A 13,422-nucleotide genomic window follows, 5' to 3' on the forward strand; every position below is an offset into this window, starting at 1 on the left:
AGGAAAAATCTATCAGAGCTTTCCATGGTTCAATCAGTCAGAGCCTGCTTTGCTGGGGAAACAATCAATTAGCCACTTCCACTAGAGCGGCCACAGACGTGCTATTCCAGAGGCACTAAATCTTTGAGTTTATTTGTTCTTGGTTGCACTCCCAGCTTATTTACAACATCACAGGAATATTCCTCCTTGCTTATCCTCAGTTCTCTAAGTTTCTCCCAAGGATCTCTCTGTCCATGATGATCAGCGAAGAGAAACACTTATGGACTAACAGTTTCCAGCTTCACTGCAAATCCTTATTTCCCTTAAACAGGCAGCCAAAACAAACTGTTTCCTCCAGGCATCTGGAGGGCATTACACCTTTAACTGTCCATCTGATTTCCAGCTGTCAATGCATTTTGTCTCACTTTAAAGCAGATGGTTTTGGTTCAGGGTGGTTTAGCCCAACCAGTAATCAAAGAGCCCCGCAGTACATGAATTAGGCAGATACCTGCCCTGAGGAGCAAAATGTAGCAGGCAAAGGAGAAGCAGATGACAGCAAAGCTGAGGGATGATGCTGAGAGTGCTCAGCCCAAGCCCCTCTGTAGCAGAAGGGTGCAAGAAAGGACTGGAGCGTGGCTGGTCCCACGGGTATGGTAAAGAGAGAGGTGTGAGACAGCTTGGGAAAAAAGGCACAAAAGGAGCATCGAGAAGACGTGACCACAGCATAAAGCTGAGATTAAATTTCCATTCCCCATTTCAGTTTTTCCTCACATTCTTTAAATGAATAGAAAGCAGCTCTCAGCACTTCTGCATAGCTCCTGTGTCTGGGAACCTGGGAGCCGATTTTGGATTTTGATTCACAGATGCCTCTTGCTCCTCCGATTAAATGTGCTGCCAGGGCTGGTAGACAGGAGCTGTTTTAAGAGCTTTCATGCACTTGGATTTGTCCCTATAGCTGCTGCTAATGCCTTGATTGGTGCTACTGAAATCTCTTCTTAAACATATGGTAATACATTCCTCACTGATGTCCCTGCCTTTCAAAACTCAGACCTGGAGTTATCATTGTCTGTAATAAGTTCATTCTGCTCCTTCTGCTTTACTGCCTGCCCAGCCTAGCTTTGAAGGAATTCATGTAACTAACTCCAAAGCAAATTTTGATTAGTTTTTGGATTAAAAAAAACCCAAACTATTTTCTATTGGAAAGCCCTGCAAACTCAGCTTAGCATCTGATACTTAAATGACCTTTGCTATTCTGAATGTAGCACCAGTAACGAAGACTCTGGATGTCAGGGCCAGGAGTTTACTAATAGGCCTTAATTGCCCTGATGAGCCTCATCTGGGGCTCACATTCACCGCTCTGCCAGAAGCTCTGTTTAACCTCCAGCCCTGGGGGCTCCCAGTTCCTGCCTGTGCTAAGTTGTGCCTCAGCCTGTTTAAGACCTGTTCCTGAGCTGGCATTTGGCCTTCCTTGCTTGACCTTGGAGGTGGTGTGTTGATATGACCCATTGCCATCACCACCCTGCTCTACCTCCCATGGTGTGGGACTGTGCCCGGTCAGTGGGATTGTTCCTGCCCTGGATGGGGCTGTTCCAGGGGGAATTGGTAGGATTTTCAGTAGATAGAAAACTCTTAGTGGACTGATTTATTAACTGTTTGAGAGAAGAATACAGGTAATATGATGGGCTATCATTCTTATGTTTCTTACTCTGTATGGAAATAAAAGCAAAACCAGTGTAAGTACAGAATCATAGACTCATAGAATCATTTTGGTTGGAAGAGACCCTCAGGATCATGGAGTCCAACCATAACCTAATTCTAGCATCAAGAAGTAGGAAGTCTCTAGCTCTATTACAGCCTTAAGCTCCAGTGGGGTTTAAGCCAAGTGCTGGGACTGACTGAGCTGGTGCTTTCGAGCCAGTAATCCTCCATAAGGAGAAAAACGCATGAAGCCAGTCTCTGGGAACGATCTAAAATTCACTCTCTTCATGGAGCAGCGTAGCTCCCACCAGCACCTGCCCAAAGGTGTGTGGCAGAACTGCTTTAAACACTGAGCCAGAACAGGCAGTGGCTTTCCAGTTTAATTTAACCCTCCAATCGATCACCAAGGAAAACCTCTTGGTTTATATGCTTTTCTGCCTGGGAGCTTGTATACTTCCAAACAGTGGCTTTTGTTTATTTTGGTGCCGGGGGGGGCGGAAGACTGTTCTGCCGGTGGTGACAATGACCCTTGGGATGGGGTTGGAAGGAAGGGGAGAAAGTTTAATGTGTGGAATTAGATGCTATTGTGGCCTGGTTGGGATCAGCCTTCTCTGGGGAAACAAGAGCCTTCTGATAGCAGCAATGGCTGGAACATCCCTTCAGAGGCGCGGGATGATCTCCCATTGCTGCAGGCTCCACGGGTGCCCAAAGACCCCGACTCTCCTGCTGCCTCCCCAGATTGTGGGGTTGAGCAGCCAGGCAGCTCTTTGAATTACACCAGCGCCGTTTATTTTTTGACACTTTTGGAAAAAACCCTCCTGAAAGTCTCAAGATTATTTTTGGAGGGGACACATAGGGGCGTGTGAGGAGCCGGCGGGGCGGGGGAAAGCCCGTCCCGCTTCCCCAAAGCCTCCTCCGTGGCCCCCATCACGAAGATGGCCGGGGGTTCCGAGACTCCCCCACATTCCCCTCCGTCCCCTCCGCCGGTCCCGTCCCGCCCCTGCGGGCGGCGCTTGGCGGCGGCGCTGCCGGCCGTGAGGCGGGGCGGGCGGGGCGGCGCGCACAGCGCCGGGCGGCAGCAGGTGGGGCGGCAGCAGGTGGGCCCGCAGCGCTGCGCCTCGCTCCGCGCTCCCGCCTCGCCTCGCCCCGCCGCCGCCGCGCGGCCCCCGCCGCAGCCAAGACGCCGCGGGCCGTGCTCCGAGTGAAGAATGGGGCGGCCAAGCTGGCCAAGCCGCCGGCGGCGGCGGGGGAGGCCCCCGGCGGCGCCCCCGGACCGGGGCTCTTCATGGAGCGCTCGCAGAGCCGCCTCAGCCTCTCCGCCTCCTTCGAGGCCCTGGCCATCTACTTCCCCTGCATGAACAGCTTCGACGAGGAGGACGCGGGTACGGGGGAGCGGCGGGGCGGGGGCTGCAGCCCCGTGGGGCCGCGGACGCGTGGGGGTGTAGAAGGGTGGGCGCCCAAAGCAGGGGGAGACCCGGTGGAGCCGGTGTCCGGGGGGTGCGGGTGGGCGCCAGCCCTGACCCCGCCGCAGTTCTGGGGCGTCACGGGTCCCCCCTCCGCTCCCGGCGGGCTGGCAGCGCGGGGTTGGTGTGCAGGAGGGTGCTGGGGGGCCCGAGGGCTTGTGCGGGGATGCGTGTGCCTGTGGAGGTTGAGTGGGAGAATTAATTCATGGCGATGAAACGCTCTCCCGGTCGATGGCGGACCCGGCGTGTTTGCGGATGGAGCGGTTTACGCTCCCGTCCTGCTCTTGCGCCGAGCCGGGCGAAGCGGTGAAGGGCAGTGCTCGGCGAGAACGCGTTTGTTCTGGATGCTGTGTCCAGCCTGCCGCCGGTTTATACACCGTGAACTCTCAGGCTAATTGTTCTGAGGGGTCATTAGCACGATGCTGCTTTCGGAGAGGGGAATAAAAGGGATTCGGTTAAAATGAGGGCAAAGTAGATCATACAACACATACAAAAAGCCTTTCAGAATGGATGCGGTGATTTTTTTTTTTTTGCCCTTTTCATAAAAACCTATCTGGCCTCAAAGAGTTGGCAGCGGTCATGAAATAGGACCAAGCCTCAAAAAGAGGAGTGTTGGTAGGGAAAAGTAGGAAAGAAATGGGGTTGAATGGGAAGGGAAGGGTGCTGGGTGCTGGGAGGGGAGGGCAGTGCAGCAGCTGCGTGCGGAGGGCGGACACGCTGGGGGAGGACGGGGAGCCGTGGATAAGCACTTTGTTCCCTGCAGCTCACCTATAAATGCAGGGTGCTTTTTACAGTACACACTGTACCAGAGACCAGACCTTGTAAGTGAGTCTTCTGAGCGGCAAATAATGAAAGTTGGTGACTAAGGCGTATTTTAACGCTGGCTGTCATGGTTGCATCCCTCAAAATGCCGGCATGCTCCTTTGTCTGGCGGCTCATCACAAGATGTGCAGATGCCAGCTGGAATAATGGGCAGATCAGCCCGCTAGCTGCTACACCTGTAACCCTGTTGTTTTTAAAGGAGTTGACGTAAGAATAAATTCATCATCTGCGTGATTAACCTAGGATTGTCATCAGCATCATGCAGGGGTGTCAGGCACAAGATTGTATCCACCAACAGATGTATTATTTTCAATTTGTTCTCAAATTTTGCTAATGATTTATTCGCAGTTCATGTTTGATTTGAATGCTGGGGAGCGTACATGGCAATAACGGGAGCTTTGGGAAGCCTGGGCGCTGTTGCTTCAGAAATGATTGATAGCGAGACATGCTGGAGTATGGGAGCCTCACACAATGCCTGGAACAGTGTTTCGTTCCCTGGCGTGCGACCCTTCTTGCTCTGAGCAGGGTGACAGTTTCAATGAATGCTCCCTCTTCCAGCACTTAGAAAAATGGTTTTGCACTAAGTGGTATTTATTCACACTTATTGAATGCTTATGCATGAATGTTAATAGGCTGCTCTTAATACAACACGATTACTTGTCTCTGAATTAAATAAATCTACAATTAAGACCTCATTCTGCAGCAGCTTATTACTGGATCTCGCCTGCCTGAGTTAGTCTTGTTAGTAAAGCTGCGTGGAGTAACATTCAGTACAGTGGGGACGTTGCAGTATCGCTCCTGTATTTTGTGCCTGTGAGTGTGTATTCAGACACGTATGAGCAAACAGCAGGAAAGAATATGAGCTGCTTTGTGTTTTTTGCGTTAAAACTGCAGGCGTATAATTTTCTCAATAAAATAAATGTCGTGAAAGAGAAATGATAAAAGAAATGCTGAAATTTTGCCAGACAAGATTCTATATTATTCATACCCATGCATGCTCCTGAAATTGAGAGAGATTCTGACCAGTTTTGGTTGCAGCGTGATTTCTGTCAAAAAAATAGATCTTGATAGCTCATTCAGGGAGATGAATACTGCACTTGGCAAGATGTTCTCCATAGGAGATGGCAGGAAAAAAAAGAAAAATTGATCCCACGAGCATTGACAAAGTAAACAATCCTATTTCAAGCAGACACATCATCCATTTTGTGTGAAGGGGAGAACCACGTCTTTAAGAGAATAGTCATCCTACAGAAAAAGGAGAGGAGCTGATAAATGCCAAGTTTCCTTGAAACTTGACCTTTTCCTCTGAAAAGGGAACACGGCCCAATGTGGGCTCAAATCTAAAAATGAGAAAAAAATATTGAGGTGTTTCATGTAAGTTACTACAGGTGGGTCAGATTAAAGGAGTTTAAAAGGAAATTCGCGGGCTTGTCTGCTCTGAGAGCTGTGGTGATATGCAAACAGCCACATCTGGGTCACGCTGACAATACCTCTGGGTCCCAGTATTTCCCACTTTTAGTCTTGGAAAAATGGCTCTGCTTTTGAAAAGTGCTTTTACTTACGGGGTATTTCCCTTTCTGCCATGGCTCTTCTGTTTTTCTTCGCTGTGCACCTTCTGGACATGAGTTGAGAGGACTCCTCATCTTGCACAGCTCCTCTGCCTCCACACCACCCGCGGGTCTGGTCTGAGTTCCCGGTGATGAAGTGGGTGCGGATGGTACCCGCTTATATATCAGTACACAAGAGCAGGAGAGCAGTGTAGGCAGGATAGCGACAGGACTTGGAGCAAGAACCTGCATCGCTTTCGAATGCTTCCAGAGCGTGACGGTGATTGAGCTTCAGATGTGTCCTATGGCAAATAAGGCCACGTGCCTGCCGCTCCGGAGAGGTGGATGTGGACTGACGCTCCTCTGTACTACACTTTTCATTCCTCAGCTGCGTTACAACGAGGATACTCTGAGCCAACACTGAGCTCTGCTCACCAGTAAGCTGCAGAGAGGCTTTAAAATTACAGAAATTATTGTCTGCGCTCACTAGTGTACGGACTCTGGGCTAATTTTTGGTCTTGGTGTGGTAATGTTTCTGTCCTTCCTGCTGGCCGAGTGCCGCTGTCTTCACTCCATTGAGGTCCCCAGCAATGTGAAGTTAAGGATTTTGAAACTGCAGTTGTTATCATAATTGTTGGTTTACTTATGTAAATGTTTGTCCTTAGTTCTGATAATTTTTCAGTTGTGGAGTAGTAGGCTAAAAAGACGTAAAAATAATTCACACGCTCTTTGTGTGTGCATTTGTAGAAATGTGAGCCTTAAATCAGTGCCTGTTTCTGACAGTGTGAACACGAGTCTTGGCTGTCCTGAGGGTCGGCTGTGTGTTTGATCTTGGTCTTGGCTGGGATCAGCTGTTCGGAATGCTGGTATTTGTGTGGTGACATGTCGGAAGGGACCAAACTAGCAAGTGGCAAGTGCATAGCGGTTAAAAATAGGGCATTGAGGGTTCATGATGACTGTGGGAACCTGCAGCTCGTGAGTGCTGGGTGCAGTTTGTGGTTAAAACCGTGGGATTGTGGAATGGGGGTGCATGAAATCTGCCTTTGACAGGAGTGTCAACACAGCCTTGCCCAGTCCAGGATCATAAAATCATAGAATGTCCTGAGTTGGAAGGGACCCACAAGGATCATCGAGTCCAGCTCCTGTCCCTGCAGAGGAAAACCCCAAAATGCACACCGTGTGTCTGAGGGACGAGGAACATCCTTAACGTTAATGGGGATGTGTTTGCTGGCATGGAGCTGGACCGGCTTGCTCCATGTGCGGAGCACGGAGTTTGGAAGATTTGCAAAAGCAGAACAGAAGGTGCAGTTTTGGTGGACAGCAACAGTAACTGATTTGAAGCTGCAGGTGCAAAACCCGGTGAGTTTTGGGCAAGAAAGTGAAGGTGGTTTAAGTAGCAGGGACAGTCAGCGTGGACCTGCTGGGAAGCCAGAAGTAGTCCTCAGCTCTGAAGAGATGAGAGCTTCCAGACAAGGACCCTGTGTGCTACACAGGACAAAGGCTACACCTAAAGAAACAAAGGTTGGGAAATGCCAAAAATCACTGAAAGGGTTGGGATTTCCTTAAGCCGCCGTGCCTAAACCACAGGATCCAGGAGCAGTTCTGGGGCCTGGTGTGTCCTCCTGCGCTGTGGCATAAGTGGGTGAGATGCAGTAAAGCTCCAGCTCCTTTTTCTTCCGTCACGTGTCCTGGTTTCCTCGGGAAGGACGCCCACTTGCACTGGCAGAAGGCATCCGAGGTGTACCCGGGAGGGACGCAGATTTGGATGTTTGGGAGATTATAGCCATGGGTTGTATTGCAGAGGCAGCTGCCCTGGAGTCCAGATACCACTTGACCATCTGCACGAGGCGAAACTCTTGTCTCTCAAGGGGATCTTGTACCCTTGCAAGTGTGGTTGGCGAGCAGGGAGGCTTTGATAGGAAGCAGGGGAAGGTGCAGAATAGCCGTGAGGGTCCTGCAGATTGGGACCCCAGCACAGGGACTGTCCAGCTTGGCAAATCTCTGCCCTGGCTACCACACGGCAGAATCAGGTCATGCCTCAGCCAGCTGGAACCAAGTGTCTGGCAGAGAGAAAATGGTTTCCAAAGTCAAAATGTCTCCTAGATACTGACGGTAAGCCTTCCTTGTGTCAGCTGCTCGTTCAGAAAAGAGTTGGGTTAGAGATAAAATTCAGCCTAGGCTGCTGCTTCCACACGCTATCGAGTGCTGGCAGATGCGCTGTGTTACAATCCACTGCTTTGAAGAGAAGCTATATGAAATATTATTTTAATGGATTGATAAAAACATTTAAAACATTGGGATGGAGGACTCTGCTGTGGACATGTAATTTAGTTTAGAATCTCTTTTGTCTGGGTTTTATCTGTTGAACTTCTCTATAATTTTAAACATTGAACTTCTCTGTAATTTTAAACATTCAAGTGTCACAAAGTTATTAAATAGAGGCTCTGTGTGTGTTTTCAAGTTGCCGTGGATTTTTCTCAGTTGCAGCACTGTATTAGATTGGGGTACATATGATTTTTAAAGAAAATGATGATTCAAGTCTTTTAACTAGTCCATTTATACATTTTTAAAATGTATATGTATCAAGCATGTTAAGTCCTTTTGATGTTTAGTCTGTTTTTGCTCCATCCCAAGCTACCTTTGAAGTTTTGTAAGCCTCTGACCAGTTTTGTTGTTTGTTAGTTAGGTAACTATGTTCACATGGCAAACATACAGAGGACAAGGGAAGTTATTTGCACAGCTGGAATGTTAACTATTTTTCTTATTCATCCTTTACAAATGAAACGATAGTTCATACCCGTAACCCTGCAAAGACACAGGCTGTAGGGCTCATCTGGCCATGCTTTATCCTGGGGATGCTGCAGGACAAATCTGAATCGATCTTGGAATATACAAATACATAGAGAGTTTGCCTGTGGCTTCGTCCCTCCTGCGCAGGTACCCAGTGCTCTTGGCTGGTGCAGGAGCAGCAAAAGCCGCAGCGTTTCCCTCTTCTTGCACAGCAAGGGGTGTATCCTTGGCCGTAGGTTATCCTGGTGATTGTAAGAAATGCTGCTGTCTCTGCTGGGCAAACTCGAGGTCTAGGTAAGCAAATGGTCATTTTAAAAATGGATTAAAATGAAATAAAAAATGAGAACAGTTTTAGAAGGGCTGCTGTCAATCAGTCTTTTGTCAGAAGGAAGTGTATGAAACGAACCAACCACCTAGAAGATGCCGTGGATGATACCTGCAGAGGCTGGTGCTCTCACACCCTCTCATGAGTTAATCTGGATCATGAATGCAATGACTGATTTACACAGGGGATGCGCCCAGTTGGTGCAGAGCTGGGCAAGCCGTGCTGTTCCATACATCCCCTGGGCACTGCAGGCAGCTTTCTGCTCTCTGCATCTGTTGCCTGCATATGTGATTGGTAAACTGCAATTACAGAGGACGGGTTTTGTCTTCTGCTGTGGCCGTGTGAGACCAGAGCAGAGCAGGAGCCCTCAAATGAGTCAGCACTAGGAAGAAGTGATTGAAAACCCCATCCTCGTTTGTGTGGCTCTTGGTGTTACGGCCACATGCAAGGGCTATAGTCCCGATCCAGGTTCACGCTGTGCTGCTGGGAATGCGCAGCAGAATGGCAGTGTTTGTCCCAAAGAGCTTATGGCGTGTGGCAGCAGGCGCTTCCCTGGTGCTCACCCAGCTGTGGATTTACAGGGAGAGGGGACGTGGGTGAGGTCTCTGTGCTGTCCCCCTGGCACTGCCCATTGCAGCACATGCTCACAGTCATGGAAAGCACAATATTGTCTCCCTTCCTCAAAGGTGACGGCGCCTGGCCCAATGTACGTTATCAGTGTTCGGAGGGTGATCCGTTCCAGCCACGTGTGCAGGATTTGTAGAAGGCTGGTTGTACGTGACCCCCGGCCAGCCGCAGGGGAAGGGTATCTTCTCTTATTTTGCTGTCAATTTACTTCAAAATAGAAGAGTCTGTCCCTGGAAAGCTTTCTGTCTAGGAGAAACTGTTTCCTTAGTGCTTCTATTTCATGTAAAGTTAATTTTAATGCAACATTTATTAATTCAAAAGCACTCTGTTCTCCAGGCTAAAAAAATAAAATTATCTTTACTCTGTCAGATTCCTACATCAGGACAAGTTGTAAAATGCTGTTACTACTTTGCTTCAACATTTCTGTTTGACAGAATGTATGTATCTGCTTTGTGTAGGGAAGAATTAAGTTTGATTGGAGTGGTTGTTTTGAGGAATAATTTATCTGTGCAATTATTTTCTGAAGCCCTATCTGCTCGTATTTGAGTGCCTTTAGTTAGATTTGAAATGTGAACGTTTTAATTTAGGAAAGGGTCTGCAATTTGCTCATGTGTTTTCGTGGGGCAGTGAGACCTGGCTTAGGTGGGCTCCTCAGCCCCGCTGGCTTCTCCTGTTCCCCTCAGCCATCTGTCACGAAGTACCATTCGCATATTTGAATAAGGATTTCTGGTCTTCTGCAGAACCGCTCAATGCAATTTGAATATCCATCTATCCAAATGGTGTTCCTTTGTAGGCTTGGTTTTATTTTCTGGGAGAGGATGTGAAAACCGCACTACACCGTATGGGAACATGTGTCATGGTAGGGATCTTGCAACACAAATGATGCCTCAGTAGGTGCCATTGTTCAGATCACCTGCCAGTGACATGCACAAATTAGGGACGCTCTGATTTTGTTGTCAAACTGGGCTTGCCTTGGGATCTGCATTTAAGTTGTATCTTTGGCTTTGCTTTTGAAACACAGCACGCATGTAAAGGCCGGGAAGCCCTGATACAGCCCAGCTTCGTGTAGGAACACAGCAAAGCTCAGCAGCCCTGTCTTTTAACCATAAATCACTGTGGCTGATAATGTTTCAGCTTTGTGCCACTGGAGCGTTATATCACCGTTGCCCAACACACAGAGAACTGGTACAGCCCTGCAGAAGCCAGCCTGAATGTTTAAGTGCTCAACCATTTGGAGAGTACAGCGTGTACAGAGGTAAACGTCACGTTCTTCTCAAAACTATTTTATGACTAAAAGGGACTTGTGCTAATGTCTGTGTGTCCATATTCTTACGAATATGGAGGTAGAAATGTCCTGAGGAGTCACTTGTGTCTGCTCCTCGTCCTAGCTAACCTCTTCCTGTTGAAGTTTACCCTACAATTTAGCTTAAATAAACAGATTACTGTTATCTTGCTCCTGGAAACGTGGGAAACTGCTGTCTTTAGAGCAACTCTTCACATTGCAAAATTGTTTTTCCTAGTGCCGATATTCCAAGCCCAGAGATGACCATACTCACGACCATCGCTGCCTGGCATCCCTCTCACTCTTTTTGCAGCCTTTTGATTTTTGGACTAAAGAAGCCTGACAGAATTTTTTGCATAGTGCAGTTTTCTGAGCATCGTGTTGCCCTTGTTGCTGGACTCTGGATCTTGCAGGAGGAGCAGTGTGAACGGTGGCTGCTGGCTGGTCCCTAGCAGGGAGGAATAACTGTCCCCCACATCTTGTGTGCAATATTCCTATAAATACACACAGTGCTTTGCAAGAGTGTCCTGACTCGCATTTGGGGTATAATCTGTCCCGCTTTCCAGATCATTCTCTGCAGGACTGCTGCCTGGCTACTCATTCCCTCTCTGGTATTTGTGCACTTTGATTTTTCAATGTTCTGAAGTTACTACTTTTTACATGTGCTTTTATTGAATTTCCTTGTATTGATGTAGAGGGGTGAGCTGTTTTATCCCGTCAGTATCGCTCTGAATTCTGTATGTGTTGTTTAGCAAGACCCGTGCTACTGGGATGTTTGTGGGATTGGGAGGGGGGGTAAATAGCTGTGATAAAGCGCTTTGTCCTTTGGGCTTCAGGAATACTGCACCATTTTGTGGATGATTTTGGCAGCTGGAGGAGAGCTCTGTAACTGAGGATGAAGGGCAACAACCCTGAAAACCTTTGCTTTCAGTGCATCTGGAGTGGCCTGTTTTATCAGGCACCTTCTTGTCGCCTCATTTTGCAATGCTGGGCTCAAGGGGCTGTTGTGTATTTCACACTTAATAGCTAGAATAAAGATAATTATAGTTAGTGGTACTTCACACTGGTGACAGATGAGATTTCGGAGGTTGTGTTCTCCCGCCCCGTGGCACAAGTGACCCGCAGAATGACCCACCTTGGCAAGGAGCCGGCAGCATCGCCGATGGATGGAGCGTGCGGGCACAGCCTGCCCCGGCTCGGCTCCGCAGGCAGCACGGGTGAGGCTGGTGTTTCCCAGGGGTGACAGTTTCCCAGGGCTGTGGGGCTTTTGCCAGCTGCCCACCAGCAGGATGCGTATTTACAGTTATCTTGCCACGTGGATGGAAAACATGTTCATTGTGTTGCAGCCAAGATGTCTAAGAAGATTAAGATTTTTTTTGTTGTTGTTGTTGGAAATCCAGCTCCTCTTTTAGCACTTCTCAGCATCCTAGAAGGATTGTGTGGGTGGGTGGTTTTTGTTTTGTTTTGTTTTTTCATTTTTACTATTTACCTTTCTCGTATTTGATGCATGACATCACAGTGCTACCGAAAATTTAGGAAAATTCGATTCAAGATTTTAAGGCTGCTGCTTTATATCCATATTTGGATTTTAAATAGGTTGTCAGGAAAATAAATGTGAAGGATTTTCGCCTTCCTAATGCCTGTTAGACATCCAGCTGCTGTAGTCGGCTCATTTCTGGATGGTGATATCATGACAAATCAAACCCAGTAGCTTTCTTTGTCTCTGGTGTTCAGTTCATGCTGCCGTCCCTCTGGCTGAAACCCTCGTAGCTGCTGTGAAATCTCACCGGTGGCCTGGGGGATTAGAGCAGTTGCTCTGCAGCGGTTCTGCAGAGCCCTTTCACCTTTATAGAGGTTTTAATTAAACTTATGATAAAGGTGGATGGTGGTCCGGACTAACTTTTGAGGCTTGACAGTATTCTGCTTTCCCCCAGATCCCCCAAAGCTTGAAGAAACTGCGGGAATTGCTGTCACAACCCAGTGTTACATTTTGATGGTGATTTTGGTATGTTTGTCAAAAAACGCACACATTTTTGTGAGGGTTGATCCCCGTACATCTGCCTTTATGAATCCTATAGTCCACAGCTGCGTCCCCGCCAGACTCGGGATTTATTGTTTTGATATAAGTAGACAGGAAAAGATTGGGTAGTATTACCTGATGCGTCTTGAGATTAAAAAGCAAGCTTTCTGCCATGAGCGTAGTTTTGACAAAGTCTGCGCTTGTTTTAAGTATTAAATATGCAAAGTTGGGTATTTTGAAAAATGCCTGGGAGTTCTGCTCTCTAGTACTTGTTGAAAGCGAAGGGTTTTTGGGGCTGTACCTGCCTTCAGCAGTTCAGAACATCATCCCACTGCCCTGCAAGTGTGGGGCCGAGACTGCGGCTCCGGTCACGCCAAGCCAGCTCGAGCAGAGGAGCCGGCTCTCCCGGGGAACCTGCAGTTCCAACAAGCTGCTGAAGGAACATGGGAAACGCTTGTCTGGAAAGCAGGGCAAGCAGCGCCAAAGGTAGGCGTGCAGGCCAGCGCTCAGCCTGGCAGACAGCGCACATTAAATCAGGGTGATTTATGGAACTGTTGCCGTTAAAAGCTTCCTCGTGCACTTTAGGAAGCGGAGCTGCCAGATTGGTCAAAATCCAATACCCAGAGAGTTTGAATTGGCTGCTGGCTGCAGTAATAACCGTGGCGAACGCCGAGCAGCCGCTTCGTGCAGGCGTCGCAGGCTGCCCCAGCGCTGCTGCTTCGCAGAAAACAGTGTCAAAATGTTACGTGGTATGAGGACATCTCCATGGCAACGTTAGCATCCCATGACACCCGTTCTCGTACCGCGGTGTCAGCGCGTGCTGTTGTCGTCGCACTTTCTTCCTCCATCTGGGGCCGTCAGGAACACTG

The 13,422-nt window shown here is 48.5% G+C and overlaps 1 protein-coding gene across 2 annotated transcripts in view; it reads left to right on the plus strand.

The window, feature by feature from the left end:
- The first annotated feature begins 2,757 nt into the window (after nt 1-2,757).
- RIMS4 (regulating synaptic membrane exocytosis 4) overlaps nt 2,758-13,422 on the plus strand; it is a 57,308-nt gene continuing 46,643 nt past the window's right edge. The window contains exon 1 of one of the 2 annotated variants that reach the window (XM_065645589.1): nt 2,758-3,059. In XM_065645589.1, coding sequence (XP_065501661.1) covers nt 2,963-3,059 — 97 coding nt within the window. In that variant the 5' untranslated portion in view covers nt 2,758-2,962. The remainder of the gene's footprint in view (nt 3,060-13,422) is intronic. The other variant, XM_065645588.1, reaches the window with a different exon arrangement.

The sequence above is a fragment of the Caloenas nicobarica genome, chromosome 15, assembly GCF_036013445.1.
Source record: "Caloenas nicobarica isolate bCalNic1 chromosome 15, bCalNic1.hap1, whole genome shotgun sequence".
NCBI classification, from domain to species: domain Eukaryota; kingdom Metazoa; phylum Chordata; class Aves; order Columbiformes; family Columbidae; genus Caloenas; species Caloenas nicobarica.